This window comes from Hyla sarda, chromosome 12 (genome assembly GCF_029499605.1).
Source record: "Hyla sarda isolate aHylSar1 chromosome 12, aHylSar1.hap1, whole genome shotgun sequence".
In the NCBI taxonomy this organism is placed as follows: domain Eukaryota; kingdom Metazoa; phylum Chordata; class Amphibia; order Anura; family Hylidae; genus Hyla; species Hyla sarda.
Genome location: NC_079200.1, coordinates 5,956,996 through 5,981,190, shown reverse-complemented (window position 1 = coordinate 5,981,190; position 24,195 = coordinate 5,956,996). Strand labels below are relative to the sequence as shown.

Genomic DNA, 24,195 nt, shown 5'->3' with positions numbered 1-24,195 from the left:
TATGCTCCGACACCTGATGGCCCATACACCTATAGGCTATGCTCCTACACCTCAGGGCCCGTAAACCTATAGGCTATGCTCCTACACCTGATGGTCTGTATACCTATAGGCTATGCCCCTACACCTGATGGCCTGTAAACCTATAGGCCATGCTTTTACACTTGATGACCCATACACCTATAGGATATGCTCTTAAACCTGATGGCCCGTACACCAATAGGCTATGCTCCTACACCTGATGGCTCATACACCTATACGCTATGCTCTTACACCTGATGGTTCATACACCTGTAGGCTATGCTACTACACCTGATGGCCTGTACACCTATAGGCTATGCCCCTACACCTGGTGGTCTGTATACCTATAGGCTATGCTCCTACACCTGATGGCTTGTACAGCTATAGGCTATGCTACTATACCTGATGGCCCGTACACCTATAGGCTATGCTCCTACACCTGTAGACTATGCTCCTAAAACTGATGGCTCATACACCTATTAAGCTATGCTCCTACACCTGATGGATCGTACACCTGTAGGCTATGCTCCTCCACCTGATGGCCCGTACACCTGTAGTCTATGCTCCTACACCTGATGGTCTGTATACCTATAGGCTATGCTCCTACACCTGATGGCCCGTACAACTATAGGCTATGCTCGTACACAAGGAGGCTATGCTCCTACACCTGATGGCCCGTACACCTATAGGCTATGCTCCTCCACCTGATGGCTCGTACACCTATAGGCTATGCTCCTACACCTGATGGCTCGTACACCTGTAGGCTATGCTCCTACACCTGATGGCTCGTACACCTGTAGTCTATGCTCCTACACCTGATGGTCTGTATACCTATAGGCTATGCTCCTACACCTGATGGCCCGTACAACTATAGGCTATGCTCGTACACAAGGAGGCTATGCTCCTACACCTGATGGCCCGTACACCTATAGGCTATGCTCCTCCACCTGATGGCTCGTACACCTATAGGCTATGCTCCTACACCTGATGGCCCATACACCTATAGGCTATGCTCGTACACCAGGAGGATATGCTAGTACACCTATAGGCTATACTGTTACACCTGATGGCTCATACACCTATAGGCTATGCTCCTACACCTGATGCTCCTACACCTGATGGCTCGTACACCTATAGGCTATGCTCCTACACCTGATGGTCTGTATACCTATAGTCTATGCTCCTACACCTGATGGCTCGTACACCTATAGGCTATGCTCCTACACCTGATGGTCTGTATACCTATAGGCTATGCTCCTACACCTGATGGCCCGTGCACCTATAGGCTATGCCCCTACACCTGATGGCTCGTACAACTGTAGGTTATGCTCCTACACCTGATGGCCCGTACACCTATAGGCTATGCTCCTACACCTGATGGCTCGTACACCTATAGGCTATGCTCCTCCACCTGATGGTCTGTATACCTATAGGCTATGCTCCTACACCTGATGGCCCGTACACCTATAGGCTATGCTCCTACACCTGATGGCTCGTACACCTATAGGCTATGCTCCTCCACCTGATGGCCCGTACACCTATAGGCTATGCTCCTACACCTGATGGCTCGTACACCTATAGGCTATGCTCCTCCACCTGATGGTCTGTATACCTATAGGCTATGCTCCTACACCTGATGGCCCGTACACCTATAGGCTATGCTCCTACACCTGATGGTCCGTACACCTATAGGCTATGCTCCTACACCTGATGGTCTGTATACCTATAGGCTATGCTCCTACACCTGATGGCCCGTACACCTATAGGCTATGCTCCTACACCTGATGCTCCTACACCTGATGGTCCGTACACCTATAGGCTATGCTCCTACACCTGATGCTCCTACACCTGATGGCCCGTACACCTATAGGCTATGCTCGTACACCTTTAGGCTATGCTCCTACACCTGACCCTATGGTTTTGTCCGGACACATAACAGGACGGGACATGCCACATCCTCTCACTGCAGATGAACAATCAGTAATGGACGCCCCGCCCCCACGACCTTTGTCCGCTGATACGTGACGTCACCGCCTCTCAAGGTTCACCGCTGGCAGCTAATGAGAGAGGGGCGGAGCCGCACGTCAGGAGCCCTCCTGCTACCATTGGCTGCGCCGCTTGTCATTCAAACAGTTCAGGAGCCGGCGCGCTCGGTCAGATGACACAGGCCCCGCCCCCTCCCTGCCTTATATGGCTCAGAGCGGGTTATTCTTAAAGGGCCCGCACCTCCACGCCTTCTCTTCTGCTGCACCGGCTCCCGGGTTCGTTGTTCGGTCTCTCGCTCCCTCGTCATCATGTCGGATAAACTCTCGTACAAAGTCGGTAAGTAGCACGTGTCCCGTCCCCATCGTCTGCACCGGGGTTCATTGTGGCGGATGACATAGGGGGCGCCGTGCACGTGGGGTCCCAGACTGTCCTGTGGAACTACAGCTCCCAGCATGCCAAAATGACATCTGGGTGAATTAGTTACTCGGTGCCTTTAGGACTACAACTCCCAGCGTGCTCATCAAGGGATTGGCCATTTACTGCGTAAGAACTAGAAATCTCAGCGAGTGATGCAATCCAGATGTCCCTTTGGCATGCTGGGAGTTGTAGTTCCCCAACATGGAGTGAATATATACCACTGTTTCCTAACCCGTGTGCCTCCAGCTGTTGCAAAACTACAATTCCCAACATGCCCGGACAGCCTTTGGCTGTCCGGGCATGCTGGGAGTTGTAGTTTTGCAACAGCTGGAGGCACACTGGTTAGGAAACACTGTCATTTCAAGTCCCAATTGGTGATGCAATGCAGATTTAGTTTGAGCATGCTGGGAGTTGTAGTTCCATAGGTCTAGACCTGGTCAGTTCTTAGCAATAGCTGAAATACTGGTTTATAAGCTTGAGAACTACAACTCCCAGCATGCTCACCTGACAATGGGATTGCTGGGATTTGTAGCTCTTATGCAGTGGCATATTTCCATCATGTGCATGCTGGGGGTTGTAGTTCTTAAGCTCAGCCACTAAATTGCCTAAAGTGTTACAGTACAGAGATCATTTGAGCATGCTGGGAGCTGTAGTCCTGTAGGCACAGAGAGACTAAACGTCAGTGAAGCAATCCTGATGTCGGAGCTTGCTGGGAATTGTAGTCCTTGGGCACAGTGTTGCTAAACCACTGGAAATTACAGAAACTGATGCAAATCTGATTTTTGGGCATGCTGGGAGTTGTAGTTTTGCAATAGCTCTGGAATGACGGGTCTAGCACCTTGCAGCAGATTTGTTAATCATGGTTGTGCACTGCTCTGTGGGGTCCCCCCCCCCTCCATGTAATCGTGGCTGTGCGCTGCTCTGTGGGGTCCCCCTGTCATGACTCTTTGGGGCCCCTCATGGCTGTGCGCTGCTCTGTGGGGTCCCCCATGTAATTGTGGCTGTGCGCTGCTCTGTGGGGTCCCCTGTCATGACTCTTTGGGGCCCCTCATGGCTGTGCGCTGCTCTGTGGGGTCCCCCCATGTAATCGTGGCTGTGCGCTGCTCTGTGGGGTCCCCCTGTCATGACTCTTTGGGGCCCCTCATGGCTGTGCGCTGCTCTGTGGGGTCCCCCATGTAATCGTGGCTGTGCGCTGCTCTGTGGGGTCCCCCTGTCATGACTCTTTGGGGCCCCTCATGGCTGTGCGCTGCTCTGTGGGGTCCCCTGTCATGACTCTTTGGGGCCCCTCATGGCTGTGCGCTGCTCTGTGGGGTCCCCCCATGTAATCGTGGCTGTGCGCTGCTCTGTGGGGTCCCCCTGTCATGACTCTTTGGGGCCCCTCATGGCTGTGCGCTGCTCTGTGGGGTCCCCCATGTAATCGTGGCTGTGCGCTGCTCTGTGGGGTCCCCCTGTCATGACTCTTTGGGGCCCCTCATGGCTGTGCGCTGCTCTGTGGGGTCCCCCTGTCATGACTCTTTGGGGCCCCTCATGGCTGTGCTCGGCTTCATGTGGACAGCATGCTGCTCCTTACACAGGGGCCCCCTGGGAGTTGTAGTCCTTACAGTAGGCCGCGGTCTGGTTATCTAAGACTGTGAGACTTCAGTTCCCAGCATGCCTCACTCCTGTCTGGGCACATGGTGTAATAGGAGCCGCCAGCTGCCCCCGAGCAGAACAACCTGCGTCTTATACAAGAGCTTTATGTAAGGGGCGTCCTGGATATATAACAGCAACGTCTTATCCACCGCAATCTGCGCTGATGGGCGAGACGGAACGTGTGGAGTGTACACCCATCATCCGGAACACTAAACATATTAACCAGCTGTGACCTGTCGGGCCCACCTGCACTGTGTAGAGGGGTGACCCATCAGGGCGCCATCCCCCCCCGGCACTGTGTAGAGGGGTGACCCCGTCAGAAGTTCTGTTATACACCTGTGTAATCAGCATGGACCCCATGGTCTGTGTGGCCCCTTACACCACGCAGTGTGACCCCCGGCACCCCCTCGGCAGCAGTAGGTCTTCTGTGGGATTGGACCAGTACATGAAATACTTCTATATGTTCCTCACTGGGTCATGTAGATTCTTTACATGTCTTTTGTGTCTGTCTCCTGTATTTGGCTCACAAATCCCTCTGTTCTGCTGCTCACTTATTCCGACATCCACTGCTCAGGAAGGGGCGTGTCCAAAGCAAGCACTGAACCCACCCTCACCATGCATTCACTTCCTCCCTGAGTCTGCTGTTCTGGGTCTCTTCATCAAATCACTGCAGACTGCTCTGTAACCCCTTCCTCTCTGGATCTCTTCATCCAATCACTGCAAGTTGTAGCCCCCTCCTCCCTGTTTTCATGCTACAGTCTGATAGGACAGGAGTGAGCATAGAGGAGTTCTAGTCCCGTCCCTCACTTCCTGGACTTTGTCCCAGCTGAACATCAGGCAGGGACAAAGATGATGCTGCAACCGGACAGAATTATGTTCTGGATTGTATTGCGACCCCCCCCCAGTCCCCTTTTTTTTTATTTTTTTTTTTTTTTTTTTTTGTCTTTAATAAGCAGATAACCTTTTCTTTTGAAGTATATTAGACAGGTTAATGTTTTGCCAAGATGTACGACATATATACAAGGTTCTTGGTAATTTAATTAGCCGCCTGCACCGTACAGTGGCCAAAGATGGGAAAACGTGCCGTGGCTCTGCAGCTCTTGCAAGACTACAACTCCCATCATGCCCTAATGGCTGAAAGAGACTTTATTCTAGAACAGTGTTACCCAACCAGGGTCCCTCAGCTGTGGCCAAACTACAACTCCCAGGATGCCCGGACAGCCTTTGGCTGTCCGGGCATGCTGGGAGTTGTAGTTTGGCCACAGCTGGAGGCACCCTGGTTGGGTAACATTGTTCTAGACTACAGATGAATCATTGGCGCCCTGGCGCGTCGTCGCTCCGCAGCTTTCAGGGCCCCCGGGCTGTTGATTTAATCTTTGTCTTATGTGAACAGAACAGATGAGTCGAGAGAACTCTATTAACCCCTTCCTGTTGTGATTGTGTGTATAGCAGATGTGAGCTGATCATGCGCCAAATCTTTTTAAAGGGGTGCTCGGAGGGGAATGAATTCCTTATTTTTATTTTTATTTTTTTTAAATAATCTGATCCTTTAAAGTTCTACAAATTTGTAAATTACTTCTATATAAAAATCTTAATCCTTCCAGTACTTATCAGCTGCTGTATGCTCCACAGGAAGTTGTGTAGTTCTTTCCAGTCTGACCACAGTGCTCTCTGCTGCCACCTCTGTCCAGAGTAGGAGCAAATCCCCATAGCAAACCTCTCCTACTCTGGACATTGCGAAACACCTCTGTCCGTGTCAGGAAGAGAGCACTGTGGTCAGACAGAAAACTACACAACTTCCTGTGGAGCATACTGCAGCTAAGTACTGGAAGGATTAATATTTTTATATAAGGAATTTACAAATCTGTAAAACTTTAGAGGATCAGATGATTTAAAAACAAATATAAATAAATAAAAAAAATAAAATAATATATATACACATTTTTTTAATATATATATTAAACTGTACATACAAATGTAAATTTATTTTTTTTTTTTTAATTAATTTATATGTATTAAAGGAGAACTCCGGTATGGGTGGGAAAACACAACTTATCCCCTATGCTTAAGATAGGGGATAAGTGTTAGATCGCGGGGGTCCGACAGCTGGGCCCCCCGCAATTCTCCTGTATGGGGACCCGGCTCGCTCCTGCTCAATGCAGGAGCCGAGCGTTTTCGACCACAGCCGAAGGCAGCACTCCGACCCTACCATAGAAGTGTATGGAGGGGGAGTGTCGGCCGCAGCTTCTGCATTGAGCAGGAGCGAGCCGGGTCCCCATACAGGAGAATTGCGGGGGGCCCAGCTGTCGGACCCCCGCGATCTAACACTTATCCCCTATCCTATGCATAGGGGATAAGTTGTTTTTTTTTCCCCCACCCATACCGGAGTTCTCCTTTTAATATAATTTTAGATTTGATTATTATTTTTTTTCTCTCTAGAGTACCCTTTTAACATCAGCTTTTAGTTTCTTGGACATGCCCTTTAAATTTTTATTTCAGAGAGAATAAAAATAAAACATTTTTATTCCTTTAGCAAAAAGAACCAATAGACACGAACGTAACCAGGACCTAAGAACCAGGTCACGTCACCAGAACAGTGTGTTCCCAACAAGGGTGCCTCCAGCTGTTTAAAAACTAGAACTCCCAGCATGCCCCGTCAAGCCTTTGGCTGTCCGGGCATGCTGGGAGTTGTAGTTCTGAAACAGCTGCAGGTAAGCCTGGCTGGGAAACTCAGTGCCAGAACCTGATGAAGCTTTTAGAAAAGTGAGAAACATGTCGGCACGTGTGTGTATGTGTGGTGAGGGCACTGTAACACTCAGTAACCCTGTAGCGGTGAAGGAACGTTAACCCTGTCCTGTCTCTTTAGCGGACATCACCCTGGCCGAATGGGGGCGTAAAGCCATTGAAATAGCGGAGAATGAGATGCCCGGGCTGATGAAGATGAGGGAGATGTACGGCAAGACCAAGCCGCTGAAGGGAGCGCGAATCGCGGGGTGTCTGCACATGACCCTCCAGACGGCCGTCCTGATCGAGACCCTGACAGCGCTGGGAGCCGAGGTAAGTGTGCTCCGGGGGGTAGTAAGTGACCGTGGCGCTGTCTCCATATGATGGCGGATTATTAGCGTACAGGGTCTTCTCCAGATGTGGCGGGGTATAAATGGTCGCCGTCTTCTCTCCCCCCAGGTGCAATGGTCCAGCTGTAACATCTTTTCCACTCAGGACCACGCTGCCGCCGCCATTGCCAAAACCGGTGTGCCAGGTGAGTGGTAAAAAATGGCGCGGTTACGGAGATCATATACACTAATTCATCATGGCTCCAGTATACACAGAGCTGGGGGAGGTATAACTAGTATCCTGATGCCATAGAGAGAGCAGCAGCAGTATACAGATAGAGCTGGACGGGAGGGGTATAACTATTATCTATCCTGATGCCATAGAGCAGCAGCAGTATACAGATAGAGGTGTAAAACTACTAGATATGCGGATCCCGCAGCAGCAGTATACAGAGAGCTGGGGGAGGTATAACTAGTATCCTGATGCCATAGAGAGAGCAGAAGCAGCAGTATACAGATAGAGCTGGACAGGAGGGGTATAACTATTATCTATCCTGATGCCATAGAGCAGCAGCAGTATACAGATAGAGGTGTAAAACTACTAGATATGCGGATCCCGCAGCAGCAGTATACAGATAGAGCTGGAGGGGATTTGTAGAACTACTATATATCCTGATCCCATAGAGAGAGAACTGGAGGGCAGGTGTATAACTATATATCCTGATCCAATAGAGATAGCAGCAGTATACAGATAGCTGGAGGGGAGGGGTTTAACTATTATTTATCCTGATGCCATAGAGATAGTAGAAGCAGTATACAGATAGAGCTGGAGTAGAAGAGTATAGCTACTATATATCCTGATCCCATACACTCTTCCCCAGCTCTGTCTATGGGATCAATAAATATAAAATATATACACTATATTTACTCCAGCTCTATCTGTATACTGCTGCTATCTCTATGGGGTTAGGATATATAGTAGTTATACACCCTCATGATGCTGTGTTCACATGAACTACTATAAATCGACCCCATAAAGATGGCGGCAGCAGTATACAGATAGAACCAGAGGGGAGGTGTATATCTACTATATATTCTGATCCTGTAGAGATTTAGTTATATAGAGCTGGAGGGGAGGGGTCTAATATGTGATGTCATCCTGTAGTTTACATTAAGTCAGCTGACCCAGGACTGACATCCTGTACTTTTTGTGGGCCGGACTGGTGATCACATGACCAAGTTACAGTAATCTCATGGATGCAGCTGTGGAGTAAAACAAATGGTGCTGCATGATTTTATGTGTTGGAGTGCTTCTTTAATGACACCTTCTCAATTCTGTTAGTCTATGCCTGGAAAGGAGAGACGGATGAAGAATACCTCTGGTGCATCGAGCAGACCCTGTTCTTTCCTGATGGGAAACCCCTGAACATGATCCTGGATGATGGAGGAGACCTCACCAACCTGGTCCACACCAAGCACCCCGACTTACTGAAAGGTGAGGAGCCGCTTCTATTAACTCCGCTCGTGCCAGGTTTGTCTGGCTGTGAAGATAACTTATCACCACAAGGTGGCAGTGCTGTACAGACTGAGCTGCAGAATGAGCTTTAACAATCAGGTGACCGGCCTGCGCTGTAACCACGTGTCCTGTGTGTGTGGGGGACCGCTCCTCAGTCCTGTGTGTGTGTGTGGGGGACCCGCTCCTCGGTCCTGTGTGTGTGTGTGTGTGTGGGGGACCGCTCCTCGGTCCTGTGTGTGTGTGTGTGTGGGGGTCCGCTCCTCGGTCCTGTGTGTGGGGGTCCGCTCCTCAGTCCTGTGTGTGTGTGTGTGTGGGGGTCCGCTCCTCGGTCCTGTGTGTGGGGGTCCGCTCCTCAGTCCTGTGTGTGTGTGTGTGTGGGGGTCCGCTCCTCAGTCCTGTGTGTGGGGGTCCGCTCCTCGGTCCTGTGTGTGTGTGTGGGGGACCGCTCCTCGGTCCTGTGTGTGTGTGTGGGGGACCGCTCCTCGGTCCTGTGTGTGTGTGTGTGGGGGTCCGCTCCTCGGTCCTGTGTGTGTGTGTGTGTGTGGGGGTCCGCTCCTCGGTCCTGTGTGTGTGTGTGTGGGGGTCCGCTCCTCGGTCCTGTGTGTGTGTGTGTGTGTGGGGGTCCGCTCCTCGGTCCTGTGTGTGTGTGTGTGGGGGTCCGCTCCTCGGTCCGGTGTGTGTGTGTGTGGGGGTCCGCTCCTCGGTCCTGTGTGTGTGTGTGGGGGACCGCTCCTCGGTCCGGTGTGTGTGTGTGGGGGACCGCTCCTCGGTCCTGTGTGTGTGTGGGGGGGACCGCTCCTCGGTCCTGTGTGTGTGTGGGGGGGGTCCGCTCCTCGGTCCGGTGTGTGTGTGGGGGTCCGCTCCTCGGTCCTGTGTGTGTGTGTGGGGGTCCGCTCCTCGGTCCTGTGTGTGTGTGTGGGGGTCCGCTCCTCGGTCCTGTGTGTGTGTGTGTGGGGGTCCGCTCCTCGGTCCGGTGTGTGTGTGTGTGTGTGGGGGTCCGCTCCTCGGTCCGGTGTGTGTGTGTGTGGGGGTCCGCTCCTCGGTCCTGTGTGTGTGTGTGTGTGGGGGTCCGCTCCTCGGTCCTGTGTGTGTGTGTGTGTGTGTGGGGGTCCGCTCCTCGGTCCTGTGTGTGTGTGTGTGGGGGTCCGCTCCTCGGTCCTGTGTGTGTGTGGGGGTCCGCTCCTCGGTCCTGTGTGTGTGTGTGGGGGTCCGCTCCTCGGTCCTGTGTGTGTGTGTGGGGGTCCGCTCCTCGGTCCTGTGTGTGTGTGTGTGTGTGTGTGGGGGTCCGCTCCTCGGTCCGGTGTGTGTGTGTGGGGGACCGCTCCTCGGTCCTGTGTGTGTGTGGGGGGGACCGCTCCTCGGTCCGGTGTGTGTGTGGGGGTCCGCTCCTCGGTCCTGTGTGTGTGTGTGGGGGTCCGCTCCTCGGTCCTGTGTGTGTGTGTGTGGGGGTCCGCTCCTCGGTCCGGTGTGTGTGTGTGTGTGTGGGGGTCCGCTCCTCGGTCCGGTGTGTGTGTGTGTGTGTGGGGGTCCGCTCCTCGGTCCTGTGTGTGTGTGTGTGGGGGTCCGCTCCTCGGTCCTGTGTGTGTGTGTGTGTGTGGGGGTCCGCTCCTCGGTCCTGTGTGTGTGTGTGTGGGGGTCCGCTCCTCGGTCCTGTGTGTGTGTGGGGGTCCGCTCCTCGGTCCTGTGTGTGTGTGTGGGGGTCCGCTCCTCGGTCCTGTGTGTGTGTGTGGGGGTCCGCTCCTCGGTCCTGTGTGTGTGTGTGTGTGTGTGTGGGGGTCCGCTCCTCGGTCCTGTGTGTGTGTGTGTGTGTGGGGGTCCGCTCCTCGGTCCTGTGTGTGTGTGTGTGTGGGGGTCCGCTCCTCGGTCCTGTGTGTGTGTGTGTGGGGGTCCGCTCCTCGGTCCTGTGTGTGTGTGTGTGGGGGTCCGCTCCTCGGTCCTGTGTGTGTGTGTGTGTGTGGGGGTCCGCTCCTCGGTCCTGTGTGTGTGTGTGTGGGGGTCCGCTCCTCGGTCCTGTGTGTGTGTGTGTGGGGGTCCGCTCCTCGGTCCTGTGTGTGTGTGTGTGGGGGTCCGCTCCTCGGTCCTGTGTGTGTGGGGGTCCGCTCCTCGGTCCTGTGTGTGTGGGGGTCCGCTCCTCGGTCCTGTGTGTGTGTGGGGGTCCGCTCCTCGGTCCTGTGTGTGTGTGGGGGTCCGCTCCTCGGTCCTGTGTGTGTGTGTGGGGGTCCGCTCCTCGGTCCTGTGTGTGTGTGTGTGGGGGTCCGCTCCTCGGTCCTGTGTGTGTGTGTGTGGGGGTCCGCTCCTCGGTCCTGTGTGTGTGTGTGTGGGGGTCCGCTCCTCGGTCCTGTATGTGTGTGTGTGGGGGTCCGCTCCTCGGTCCTGTGTGTGTGTGTGGGGGTCCGCTCCTCGGTCCTGTGTGTGTGTGTGGGGGTCCGCTCCTCAGTCCTGTGTGTGTGTGTGGGGGTCCGCTCCTCGGTCCTGTGTGTGGGGGTCCGCTCCTCGGTCCTGTGTGTGGGGGTCCGCTCCTCGGTCCTGTGTGTGTGTGTGGGGGTCCGCTCCTCGGTCCTGTGTGTGTGTGTGGGGGGGTCCGCTCCTCGGTCCTGTGTGTGTGTGTGGGGGGGTCCGCTCCTCGGTCCTGTGTGTGGGGGTCCGCTCCTCGGTCCTGTGTGTGTGTGTGGGGGTCCGCTCCTCGGTCCTGTGTGTGTGTGTGGGGGGGTCCGCTCCTCGGTCCTGTGTGTGTGTGTGGGGGGGTCCGGTCCTGTGTGTGTGTGTGGGGGGGTCCGCTCCTGTGTGTGTGTGTGGGGGTCCGCTCCTGTGTGTGTGTGTGTGTGGGGGTCCGCTCCTGTGTGTGTGTGTGTGGGGGTCCGCTCCTGTGTGTGTGTGTGTGGGGGTCCGCTCCTGTGTGTGTGTGGGGGTCCGCTCCTCGGTCCTGTGTGTGTGGGGGGGGGGGGTCCGCTCCTCGGTCCTGTGTGTGTGTGTGGGGGTCCGCTCCTCGGTCCTGTGTGTGTGTGTGTGGGGGGGTCCGCTCCTCGGTCCTGTGTGTGTGTGTGTGTGTGGGGGTCCGCTCCTTGTGTGTGTGTGTGGGGGTCCGCTCCTGTGTGTGTGTGTGGGGGTCCGCTCCTGTGTGTGTGTGTGGGGGTCCGCTCCTGTGTGTGTGTGTGTGTGTGTGGGGGTCTGCTCCTGTGTGTGTGTGTGTGGGGGTCCGCTCCTGTGTGTGTGTGTGTGTGTGGGGGTCCGCTCCTGTGTGTGTGTGTGTGGGGGTCCGCTCCTGTGTGTGTGTGTGTGTGGGGGTCCGCTCCTGTGTGTGTGTGTGGGGGTCCGCTCCTGTGTGTGTGTGTGTGGGGGTCCGCTCCTGTGTGTGTGTGTGTGTGGGGGTCCGCTTGTGTGTGTGTGTGGGGGGTCCGCTCCTGTGTGTGTGTGTGTGTGTGGGGGTCCGCTCCTGTGTGTGTGTGTGTGGGGGTCCGCTCCTGTGTGTGTGTGTGTGGGGGTCCGCTCCTGTGTGTGTGTGTGTGTGGGGGTCCGCTCCTGTGTGTGTGTGTGTGTGTGGGGGTCCGCTCCTGTGTGTGTGTGTGTGTGGGGGTCCGCTCCTGTGTGTGTGTGTGTGTGGGGGTCCGCTCCTGTGTGTGTGTGTGTGTGGGGGTCCGCTCCTGTGTGTGTGTGTGTGTGTGGGGGTCCGCTCCTGTGTGTGTGTGTGTGTGGGGGTCCGCTCCTGTGTGTGTGTGTGTGTGGGGGTCCGCTCCTGTGTGTGTGTGTGTGTGGGGGTCCGCTCCTGTGTGTGTGTGTGTGGGGGGTCCGCTCCTGTGTGTGTGTGTGTGTGGGGGTCCGCTCCTGTGTGTGTGTGTGTGTGTGGGGGTCCGCTCCTGTGTGTGTGTGTGTGTGGGGGTCCGCTCCTGTGTGTGTGTGTGTGTGGGGGTCCGCTCCTGTGTGTGTGTGTGGGGGTCCGCTCCTGTGTGTGTGTGTGTGGGGGTCCGCTCCTGTGTGTGTGTGTGTGGGGGTCCGCTCCTGTGTGTGTGTGTGTGTGGGGGTCCGCTCCTGTGTGTGTGTGTGTGTGGGGGGTCCGCTCCTGTGTGTGTGGGGGTCCGCTCCTGTGTGTGTGTGTGTGGGGGTCCGCTCCTGTGTGTGTGTGTGTGGGGGTCCGCTCCTGTGTGTGTGTGTGTGTGGGGGTCCGCTCCTGTGTGTGTGTGTGTGGGGGTCCGCTCCTGTGTGTGTGTGTGGGGGGTCCGCTCCTGTGTGTGTGTGTGTGGGGGTCCGCTCCTGTGTGTGTGTGTGTGGGGGTCCGCTCCTGTGTGTGTGTGTGTGGGGGTCCGCTCCTGTGTGTGTGTGTGTGTGGGGGTCCGCTCCTGTGTGTGTGTGTGTGTGGGGGTCCGCTCCTGTGTGTGTGTGTGTGTGGGGGTCCGCTCCTGTGTGTGTGTGTGTGTGGGGGTCCGCTCCTGTGTGTGTGTGTGTGTGTGGGGGTCCGCTCCTGTGTGTGTGTGTGTGGGGGTCCGCTCCTGTGTGTGTGTGTGTGTGGGGGTCCGCTCCTGTGTGTGTGTGTGTGTGGGGGTCCGCTCCTGTGTGTGTGTGTGTGTGGGGGTCCGCTCCTGTGTGTGTGTGTGTGTGGGGGTCCGCTCCTGTGTGTGTGTGTGTGTGGGGGTCCGCTCCTGTGTGTGTGTGTGTGTGGGGGTCCGCTCCTGTGTGTGTGTGTGTGTGGGGGTCCGCTCCTGTTGTGTGTGTGTGTGGGGGTCCGCTCCTGTGTGTGTGTGTGTGTGGGGGTCCGCTCCTGTGTGTGTGTGTGTGTGGGGGTCCGCTCCTGTGTGTGTGTGTGTGTGGGGGTCCGCTCCTGTGTGTGTGTGTGTGGGGGTCCGCTCCTGTGTGTGTGTGTGTGTGTGGGGGTCCGCTCCTGTGTGTGTGTGTGTGGGGGTCCGCTCCTGTGTGTGTGTGGGGGTCCGCTCCTGTGTGTGTGTGGGGGTCCGCTCCTGTGTGTGTGTGTGTGGGGGTCCGCTCCTGTGTGTGTGTGTGTGGGGGTCCGCTCCTGTGTGTGTGTGTGTGTGTGTGTGGGGTCCGCTCCTGTGTGTGTGTGTGTGTGTGGGGGTCCGCTCCTGTGTGTGTGTGTGTGGGGGTCCGCTCCTGTGTGTGTGTGTGTGTGGGGGTCCGCTCCTGTGTGTGTGTGTGTGGGGGTCCGCTCCTGTGTGTGTGTGTGTGGGGGTCCGCTCCTGTGTGTGTGTGTGTGGGGGTCCGCTCCTGTGTGTGTGTGGGGGTCCGCTCCTGTGTGTGTGTGTGTGGGTCCGCTCCTGTGTGTGTGTGTGTGGGGGTCCGCTCCTGTGTGTGTGTGTGTGTGGGGGTCCGCTCCTGTGTGTGTGTGTGTGGGGGTCCGCTCCTGTGTGTGTGTGTGTGTGGGGGTCCGCTCCTGTGTGTGTGTGTGTGTGGGGGTCCGCTCCTGTGTGTGTGTGTGTGTGTGGGGGTCCGCTCCTGTGTGTGTGTGTGTGTGTGTGGGGGTCCGCTCCTGTGTGTGTGTGTGTGTGGGGGTCCGCTCCTGTGTGTGTGTGTGTGTGTGGGGGTCCGCTCCTGTGTGTGTGTGTGTGTGTGGGGTCCGCTCCTGTGTGTGTGTGTGTGTGGGGGTCTGCTCCTCGCTCCTGTGTGTGTGTGTGTGTGTGTGGGGGTCTGCTCCTGTGTGTGTGTGTGTGTGGGGGTCCGCTCCTGTGTGTGTGTGTGTGTGGGGGTCCGCTCCTGTGTGTGTGTGTGTGTGTGGGGGGTCCGCTCCTGTGTGTGTGTGTGTGTGTGGGGGTCCGCTCCTGTGTGTGTGTGTGTGTGGGGGTCCGCTCCTGTGTGTGTGTGTGTGGGGGTCCGCTCCTGTGTGTGTGTGTGTGGGGGTCCGCTCCTGTGTGTGTGTTGGGGGTCCGCTCCTGTGTGTGTGTGTGTGGGGGTCCGCTCCTGTGTGTGTGTGTGTGGGGGTCCGCTCCTGTGTGTGTGTGTGTGTGTGGGGGTCCGCTCCTGTGTGTGTGTGTGTGGGGGGTCCGCTCCTGTGTGTGTGTGTGTGTGTGGGGGGTCCGCTCCTGTGTGTGTGTGTGTGTGTGGGGGTCCGCTCCTGTGTGTGTGTGTGTGTGTGTGTGGGGGTCCGCTCCTGTGTGTGTGTGTGTGTGTGGGTCCCGCTCCTGTGTGTGTGTGTGTGTGGGGGTCCGCTCCTGTGTGTGTGTGTGTGTGTGTGGGGGTCCGCTCCTGTGTGTGTGGGGTCCGCTCCTGTGTGTGTGTGTGTGTGTGGGGGTCCGCTCCTGTGTGTGTGTGTGTGGGGGTCTGCTCCTCGCTCCTGTGTGTGTGTGTGGGGGTCTGCTCCTCGCTCCTGTGTGTGTGTGTGGGGGTCCGCTCCTCGCTCCTGTGTGTGTGTGTGTGTGTGTGTGTGTGGGGGTCTGCTCCTCGGTCCTGTGTGTGTGTGTGTGTGTGTGTGTGTGTGTGGGGTCCGCTCCTCGGTCCTGTGTGTGTGTGTGTGTGTGGGGGGTCCGCTCCTCGGTCCTGTGTGTGTGTGGGGGGTCCGCTCCTCGGTCCTGTGTGTGTGTGTGTGTGGTCCGCTCCTCGGTCCTGTGTGGGGGGGGGGGGGGGGGGGGTCCGCTCCTCGGTCCTGTGTGTGGGGGGGGGGGGGGGGGGGGTCCGCTCCTCGGTCCTGTGTGTGTGTGGGGGTCCGCTCCTCGGTCCTGTGTGTGTGTGTGTGTGGGGGTCCGCTCCTCGGTCCTGTGTGTGTGTGGGGGGGGGGGTCCGCTCCTGTGTGTGTGTGTGGGGGGTCCGCTCCTCGGTCCTGTGTGTGTGTGGGGGTCCGCTCCTCAGTCCTGTGTGTGTGTGTGGGTCCGCTCCTCGGTCCTGTGTGTGTGTGGGGGTCCGCTCCTCGGTCCCTGTGTGTGTGTGTGTGGGGGTCCGCTCCTCGGTCCTGTGTGTGTGGGGGGTCCGCTCCTGTGTGTGTGTGTGTGGGGGTCCGGTCCTGTGTGTGTGGGGGTCCGCTCCTCGGTCCTGTGTGTGTGTGTGTGGGGGGGGTCCGCTCCTCGGTCCTGTGTGTGTGTGTGTGGGGGGGTCCGCTCCTCGGTCCTGTGTGTGTGGGGGGGGGGGGGGGGTCCGCTCCTCGGTCCTGTGTGTGGGGGGGGGGGGGGGGGTGACCGCACCTCGGTCCTGTGTGTGTTGTGTGTGGGGGACCGCTCCTCGGTCCTGTGTGTGTGGGGGGGGGGGGGGGGTCCGCTCCTCGGTCCTGTGTGTGGGGGGGGGGGGGGGGGGTGACCGCACCTCGGTCCTGTGTGTGTGTGTGTGGGGGACCGCTCCTCGGTCCTGTGTGTGTGTGTGTGTGGGGGGGGGGGTGGTCCGCTCCTCGGTCCTGAAACTACTGCACAAAGGAAAAGTCGTGACCTTATTAAAATGAAATGATTGACATGATTTCAACATTTTGCCACGCTGAATCCTCATTCTCTTCTGGCTGTGGGAGACGTGCAGAGGCATTGCAGGCCAGGATTTCCCAACCAGGGTGTTAAAACTAAGGCTGATAGATTAGAGGAAAAGCCTTAATTTACCTTTTCAGGGACAGTGTGGACCCTCTGTAGGAGCCAGACAGGCAAAACTACAGCTCCAGTATGCCCTGGCATTAGGCCAGTGATTCCGAACCAGGTGCCTTTAACTGTTTTTAAAACTAAAACTCCAGGGAAAGGCTTGTTTGCCTCCTACAGAGGATCCACAAGGTAACCTAAAGGTAAATCAAGCCTTTCCTCATTTCAGTGGCTGTCCAGGCATGCTGGGAGTTGTAGTTTTGCAACAGCTGGAGGTGCTTTGGTTTGGAGTCGCTGGTCTAGATACAATTTGTTTAACATTTTGGCCAGTCACATCTTGGGCGCTCGGTATATAGGGCTTTGTATAACATGTGTGCACGGACTTGCGTGTGTTTAAAAAAAAAAATTAAAATAAAATATTGAATCTTATATATGAATAATATAGTAAAAAAATATATAATTTAAATATAATTTTACTTCAGGCATTAAAGGAATTTCTGAAGAGACGACCACGGGGGTTCACAACCTGTATAAAATGAAGAACGAGGGGACCCTGAAGATTCCGGCCATCAATGTCAATGACTCAGTAACCAAGGTGAGTGCTGCTTCAGGCATCTGCCTTAGTCTATAGTTCACACTATATAATCTCCGCCAGCGGTTTTTATATCTTTGCCCTTACTGTACGCCCTAAACCTGCCGATGGGTCCCCTTTAGGGCGAGATGTCGTCTCTCGTGCCATCTGTAATGTGAGGCGTCTTCTCTTTAGAGTAAGTTTGATAACCTGTATGGCTGCCGAGAGTCGCTGATCGATGGCATCAAGCGCGCTACCGACGTGATGATCGCAGGGAAGGTCGCAGTTGTTGCTGGATACGGAGATGTTGGGAAAGGCTGCGCTCAGGCGCTGAGAGCCTTCGGTGCCAGAGTCATCATCACAGAGATCGACCCAATCAACGCCCTGCAGGCGGCCATGGAAGGTGAGAAAACCGACAGGTGCCCGTACACCTTATAATAAAGCTGAACCTGACACCGGCCCTTCAGCAGCGTTTACTAACCAGGGTGCCTCCAGCTGTTGAGCTTTAATTTATCTCTTCAGGGACGGTGGCTCCTCTGGAGGAGATAGACGGGCCTTTGGCTGCCTGGGCATGCTAAAAGTTGTAGTCTTGCAACAGCTGGAGGCACCCTAGTTAGGAAACACTTCCTTAAAGGGGTACTCCGCCCCTAGACATGCAAAGGATAGGGAATAAGATGTCTGATTGCCGTGGTCCCATTGCTGGGGACCCCACAATCTCCCTGCTGCACCCGACGTTCGTTTAGAGCGCTGGAGGCTTGTGACATCACGGCCACGCCCCCTCAATGTAAGTCTACTGGAGGCGGTGTGATGGCCGTCATGCACCCTGCTATAGATTTGCATTGAGGGGGCGTGGCTGTGATGTCACGAGCCTCCACCCCACATTGCCAGTCATCCGGCACAGATCAAAGTTCTCTCCGAACATCGGCTTTCTGGGGTGCCGCTGCCAAGAGCGCGTGGGTCCCCCCGCTATCCTTTGGACAGGGGATAAGATGTCTAGGGGCAGAGTACCCCCTCTAAGGTGTATGGCGGCCGCCCTATGGTGTGTACCCCAAAAAATTTATGAAAATTGATGGGAAAGTCCCATCAAAATAAAAATGGTACTAGAGGCTTCAACCTACTAGAGGGGGTTACCTACCTACTGTTGGCGATTACCAATAAGGTAAGGGAACTACCTACTTACTGGGTCCTTCAAACTATTAGGGTGAAGGCCCCAGTAGGTAGGGAACCCCCCCCCTCTTCCTAATAGGTTGATGGACGGAGTAGGTAAGGAATGCCCCTTTCCTTATTGGTTGAAGCCCCTAGTAGGTAGGTAATCCAGGTAGGTAACTTTCTGGCATCATTACAAGTTTCTGTGAAACCGTAGGCAAGGAAGTGGTGTTGCTCTGTATTGGGAGCTCCCTAGTATGGTCGGCGTAGCTGGGCGCTTCACTCCCTTAGTCTGTGAGACAGAGCACAAACCTGAGACCCCGACCGATCAACACGTAATCGGGCGAATATTGTCGGTGACTTGAACGGACTTTGTCTTTGTCAGGTTATGAAGTGACCACGATGGATGAAGCCTGCAAAGAGGGGAACATATTTGTCACCACAACAGGATGCGCAGACATAGTGGAGGGGAGGTAAGAACGGGGGGTAGTCCGCCCTCCCAGCTGTCGCTATGGGAACGCCCGCCATGGCTTATCTTGGTGCCATATTGGATTCTTCCATTAATGTCTCCGACTTTTCTGTTCTTTCGTCCCCCAGACACTTTGAGCAGATGAAAGACGATTCCATTGTCTGTAACATCGGCCACTTTGACGTAGAACTTGATGTAAAATGGCTGAATGATAACTCCACGAAGAAAGTGAACATCAAACCTCAGGTACGCAATGGCGTAACGTGCACCGCGTGAGAAACCGCTGATCTGCTGTGATGAGTCTGTATGAGCCAAAGCAGAAACCAAGCTATAAAACGTTTAATATATCTATAGTTTCTCATTTCATATATTTATCTTAAATTATAAATATTTAAAAAAAATAAATAATGAAGAGAAATATAAATTTATTTTAATAGAAATAATAAAAATAAAAAAAAATTTCTTCCAATTATATAAAATTTTTCAACATACAATGGTCTAACCTGGACCTAAAATGCTACAGACAGTCCAGATCTACAAAATGTGTCTATGGCGGTGAGTAGAGAGGAGCGAACTTACAGTAAATTCGATTCGTCACGAACTTCTCGGCTCGGCAGTTGATGACTTATCCTGCGTAAATTAGTTCAGCTTTCAGGTGCTCCCGTGGGCTGGAAAAGGTGGATACAGTCCTAGGAAAGGGTCTCCTAGGACTGTATCCACCTTTTCCAGCCACGGGAGCACCTGAAAGCTGAACTAATTTATGCAGGAAAAGTCATCAACTGCCGAGCCGAGAAGTTCGTGACGAATCAAATTTAGTGTAAGTTCGCTCCTCTCTAGCGGTGAGATCAGGAATACAGGGGTTTTACCAATGAGAAGGCAATATGTCAGAAGTGTATATACTGTCTGGTAGCGCCCCCTACAATACAGGGAGGTATTACATGTTCTGTACTCTTTACCTCTACCAGGGTTAGCTGCTCCTTTTGAAGACCAGGTGAGGGCGCCTCCATGTTACCTTTTTAGGTTACTTTATTCTGTACAGGACCCTGAAGACGCTTCTGTCCTCTACATAGACAGTGATTACAGCTCCAGCAGATCAAATTTATTTTCATATTCTCCACTATGTAGATAAGATGGGATCGGGTCAATCACAATAGGTGACACCAGTATATAGATAAGATGGGGGGGGGGGGGGGGGAGGGAGGATCAGCCTTCGCCTTCCTCTCTGCATGAAACGCTACACAGGTCACAGAGCATGCCCACACTGTCATAGAAGTCAATAGATGGTACGGGACGTTGCTGTAAAGCAGCTCGGACAAGTCATCTGTCCCCATAATCGATGAAGAAGAAAAATAATCTTGGGTTTCTTCACTTCGAATCTTTATTGCATGAGAGAATATACATTTTTATCTTACGGAGACCCCTCCTAACCATCCTGTGACCCCTGGACTAACCTCTAACTGCATTTGTTGACAGGTGGACCGATACCTCTTGAAAAATGGCCACCACATCATTCTTCTAGCGGAGGGCCGCCTGGTGAACCTCGGGTGTGCTATGGGTCACCCCAGCTTTGTCATGAGTAATTCATTCACTAACCAGGTCATGGCTCAGATTGAACTTTGGACCAACACTGACAAATATCCCGTCGGAGTGTATTTCCTGCCCAAGAAGGTAAATCTTGTAGTGGAAGGAATAATTAGATTAAAAAGGAAGGTACGTAGAAAACAAGAGGAGCGGACTGCTTAAATGATTCCTGTGAAAACCGAACAGAAAAAAATGAAGGAAAATGACCTCAGGGAGGAAGACAGACAAACTTGCTTGTGTCCTGACAGCTGATTTAGTAAAACAATAACCAGATTTATTGAACCAATTAGTGGTAACAGGAGTCGTCCCAGAAGATTGGAAATTAGCAAATGTCCCCATTCACAAGAATGGTAGTAGGGGAGAAATCAGGCGACTATATGCCAGTAAGACTGACATCAATAGTGGTGGAAGTTCAGAGTATTGGCAGGAAAGGGAGGTGCTCATGGGTGTATAGGGAGAGGTATTAGCAGTAGAGGCAAGTGCTCATGGCTGTATAGGGAGGTGTTCATGCCTCTGTACAGCGCTGCACTGGTGAGACCTCACTTGGAGTATTGGAGAATATAGATCCATTGTAGAGAGTTCAGAGAAGATGCTAAACTAGTCCATGGAGTGCAAAATAACTAACCAATGGAAGCATACGGAAGGTGAGAAGGAATGAAACTGGTCTAAGGCTGATGTCAAGAGGGGGCATGGTCACGTGACGTCGCGGCCTCATGCTCCGAGCGTTCTGAGCCGGAGGCCTCCCATAGACATGAATGGAGGGGACGTGGTCATGATATCCCGACCACTGCCACAGGAAACGCTGGTGTTGGTCTGAAATGCCAGGTACTGCTGGAGACCGTGGTGGCCCCAGCAGCGGGACCCCTGTGATCAGACATCTTATTCCCTATCCTTTGCATAAGGGATAAGATGTCTAGCAGCGGAGTACCCTATAAAGGATGGAAACTTCTATATACATGAAGGACATAGTGGACATAGTGTTACATAGAGGGGAAGGTGTCTGCAGAGGAAGTATTACTTTACTGAGAGAGTAGTGGATGCATGGAATAGCCTTCCTGCAGAAGTGGTCGCTGCAAATAGTGAAGGAGTTTAAACATGCATGGGATAAGCATAAGGCTATCCTTCATATAAGATAGGGATAGGCATAAGGCTATCCTTCATATAGGATGGGGATAGACATAAGGCTATCCTTCATATAAGAGGGATCGGTATAAGGATATCATTCATATAAGATAGGGATAGGCATAAGGTTATCCTTCATATAAGATAGGGATCGGTATAAGGCTATCCTTCATATAAGATAGGGATAGGTATAAGGCTATCCTCCATATAACCTAGGGATAGGTATAAGGCTATCCTTCATATAAGATAGGGATAGACATAAGGCTATCCTTCATATAAGATAGAGGCATAAGGCTATCCTTCATATAAGATAGGGATCGGTATAAGGATATCCTTCATATAAGATAGGGATAGGCATAAGGCTATTCTTCATATAAGATAGATAGGTATAAGGCTATCCTTCATATAAGATAGGGACAGGTATAAGGCTAGCCTCCATATAAGATAGGGATGGGTATAAGGCTATCCTTCATATAAGATAGAGATAGGCATAAGGCTATCCTTCATATAATATAGGGATAGGTATAAGGCTATCCTTCATATAAGATAGAGATAGGTATAAGGCTATCCTTCATATAAGATAGGGACAGGTATAAGGCTATCCTTCATATAAGATAGGGACAGGTATAAGGCTATCCTCCATATAAGATAGGGACAGGTATAAGGCTATCCTCCATATAAGATAGGGACAGGTATAAGGCTATCCTCCATATAAGATAGGGACAGGTATAAGGCTATCCTCCATATAAGATAGGGACAGGTATAAGGCTATCCTCCATATGATCAGGCCTTGCTTTGTTATTAGGTGTCTGCAGCAGATTTAAAACATGGAAATGAACCATTAGTTGCCTATTTTATATAAATGGATGATCTGCACTTGCTGGACAGAAAAGGAGCGGTCCTTTCCATGATGTCCATTGTCTAATGCAGTGTATGTTTGTTTTTTGGCAGCCAGGGTGCCTCCTGCTGTTGCATAACTACTACTTCCAGCATGCCCCACAGCCAACAGCTGCTGGGATGAGAGGAAAGGCTTGATTTAACTTTTTAGAGACAGTGTTGATCCCCTGTAGGAGGCAGACAAGCCTTTGCCTGGAGTTGTAGTTTTGAAACAGCTGAAGGCACCCTGGTTCGCAATCACTGGTCTAATGCCCTGTCGTCTTTCTTGTGCAGCTGGATGAAGCCGTGGCCGCTGCCCATCTGGACAAGCTCGGCGTGAAACTGACCAAACTTACAGACAAGCAGGCAAAGTACCTGGGCCTGGAAAAGGAAGGACCCTTCAAGCCCGACCATTACCGATACTGAGAGCCGCGTCCGTGACCCAAAGAACTTCAGCGCCCGACCCCTGTATCCGTATCCAGCTGCGTGACCCCCCGGAGCGCCTGCCTAGTCTCCGCCTCTGGGGTGTGATCGGGGGCGTCCACCAAACAGACAAGGCTTTACTGCTATGAAGATCCAAAGTCAATGGTTAAAGATCCCGTCTTGTAACGTGTTCGGTTTTTCTGTGATGCAAATTGTATAAAAGCGACTTTTTGTTTCTACGTCTTGTGTTTACAACTTTATATCGATGTTCATAAAGGGATACGAAGGGTTAAGATTCTATAATTGCGCTTTATACCTGGTGAGTACCAGCTGATGGCAGCGGCCGGGAATCCGCGCTGACGCTGCACATTGTGGTGTTGCTGATGTTGGCATTAACCCTTCAGATGCCGCAATCGCAGCCTCTAAGTGTTTAAAATGCAGGTGCCAGTCAGTTCAGGGCAGTGTTGCCAAACTACAACTCCCAGCATGCCTGGACAGCCGGTGCTCTGTGAATACAGGCTGTAGTAATGGAGCGCTGATAACACTGATCAATGCTGTTCTATGGCAGGCTGTAGTAATGGAGCACTGATAACACTGATCAATGCTGTTCTATGGCAGGCTGTAGTAATGGAGCGCTGATAACACTGATCAATGCTGTTCTATGGCAGGCTGTAGTAATGGAGTGCCAATTACACTGATCAATGCTGTTCTATGGCAGGCTGTAGTAATGGAGCGCCGATAACACTGATCAATGCTGTTCTATGGCAGGCTGTAGTAATGGAGCGCTGATAACACTGATCAATGCTGTTCTATGGCAGGCTGTAGTAATGGAGCGCCGATAACACTGATCAATGCTGTTCTCTGGCAGGCTGTAGTAATGGAGTGCTGATAACACTGATCAATGCTGTTCTATGGCAGGCTGTAGTAATGGAGCACTGATAACACTGATCAATGCTGTTCTATGGCACAGTATTGTTCAGTGTCTTACAATCAAAAGATTTAATCTAACCCCTTAACAACCAAGGACGTATATTTACGTCCTTGGCCGGCTCCCGCGATAGAACATGGGGTCACGTGGTTACCCCGTGTCATATCACGTCGGTCCCGACATGTATCTGAAGCCGGAACCCAGGGCTAATAGCGTGCGGTGCAGCGCGCTATTAACCCTTTAGAAGCAGTGTTCAAAGTTGAACGTTGCGTCTAAAACGAAAGTAAAAGCTTCTTGGCTGCTCGGGACCACCGCAGTGAATATGCGGTGTCCTGATCAGCTAGGACGCGAGCAGAGGTCCTCTTGCCTTCCTCTGGCGCGTCCTATCGGCCATTTTGATTATTCCAAGCCTGAGATGCAGACTTGAGAAATCGACCGTCGATAACACTGATCAAGAAAAGCTATGGCTTTGCAGTGATCAGTGTTATAGCCCCCCCCCCCCCCCTATGGGAGCTATAACATTGCAAAAAGTTAGTCATTTAACCCTTTCCCTAACAAGTCCAAATTACACCCCCCCCCCCCCCCCCCCCTTTTTTCACATAAAATATATGTGGTATCGCCGCATGCGGAAATGTCCAAATTATAAAAATATATCAATTAAACCGCACGGTCAATGGCGTACGCAAAAAAAAGTCCAAAATAACGTATTTCTGGTCACTTTTTATATAATGAGAAAATGAATAAAAAGCGATCAAAAAGTCCGATCAATACAAAAATGATACCGCTAAAAACTTCAGATCACGGCGCCCCATACGCTGTAAAATAAAAGTGATACATTTTCCTACATGAAGTTATGATTTTTTTTTCCAGAAGTGCGACAATATCCAACCTATATAAGTAGGGGATCATTTTAACCGTATGGACCTACAGAATAATAAGGTGTCATTTTTACCGAAAAATGCACTGT

General features: G+C 53.0%; 1 protein-coding gene across 2 annotated transcripts; it reads left to right on the top strand.

Moving 5' to 3' along the window:
- The first annotated feature begins 2,161 nt into the window (after nt 1-2,161).
- On the top strand, nt 2,162-22,539 carry AHCY (adenosylhomocysteinase). 2 transcript variants are annotated; one of them, XM_056547716.1, is made up of 10 exons: nt 2,162-2,340; nt 6,920-7,110; nt 7,237-7,312; nt 8,449-8,601; nt 16,595-16,707; nt 16,879-17,086; nt 18,215-18,302; nt 18,427-18,544; nt 19,772-19,966; nt 22,172-22,539. In XM_056547716.1, the coding sequence occupies exons 1-10, from the start codon at nt 2,313-2,315 to the stop codon at nt 22,301-22,303; spliced, it is 1,302 nt and encodes a 433-aa protein (XP_056403691.1). In that variant the 5' UTR covers nt 2,162-2,312; the 3' UTR covers nt 22,304-22,539. The 2 variants fall into 2 exon arrangements, with proteins under 2 accessions (XP_056403691.1, XP_056403692.1); XM_056547717.1 differs by lacking the exon at nt 2,162-2,340 and adding an exon at nt 4,095-4,160.
- The last annotated feature ends 1,656 nt before the right edge of the window (nt 22,540-24,195 follow it).

What these genes read in the sequence shown, in the direction of transcription:
- AHCY (XM_056547716.1), top strand. Translation starts at nt 2,313, where the DNA reads ATGTCGGATAAACTCTCGTACAAAGTCG. An exon ending in CCTGCAGGCGGCCATGGAAG is followed by an intron (nt 17,087 to 18,214) that starts GTGAGAAAACCG and finishes TGTCTTTGTCAG; the next exon opens with GTTATGAAGTGACCACGATG. An exon ending in AAGTGAACATCAAACCTCAG is followed by an intron (nt 18,545 to 19,771) that starts GTACGCAATGGC and finishes ATTTGTTGACAG; the next exon opens with GTGGACCGATACCTCTTGAA.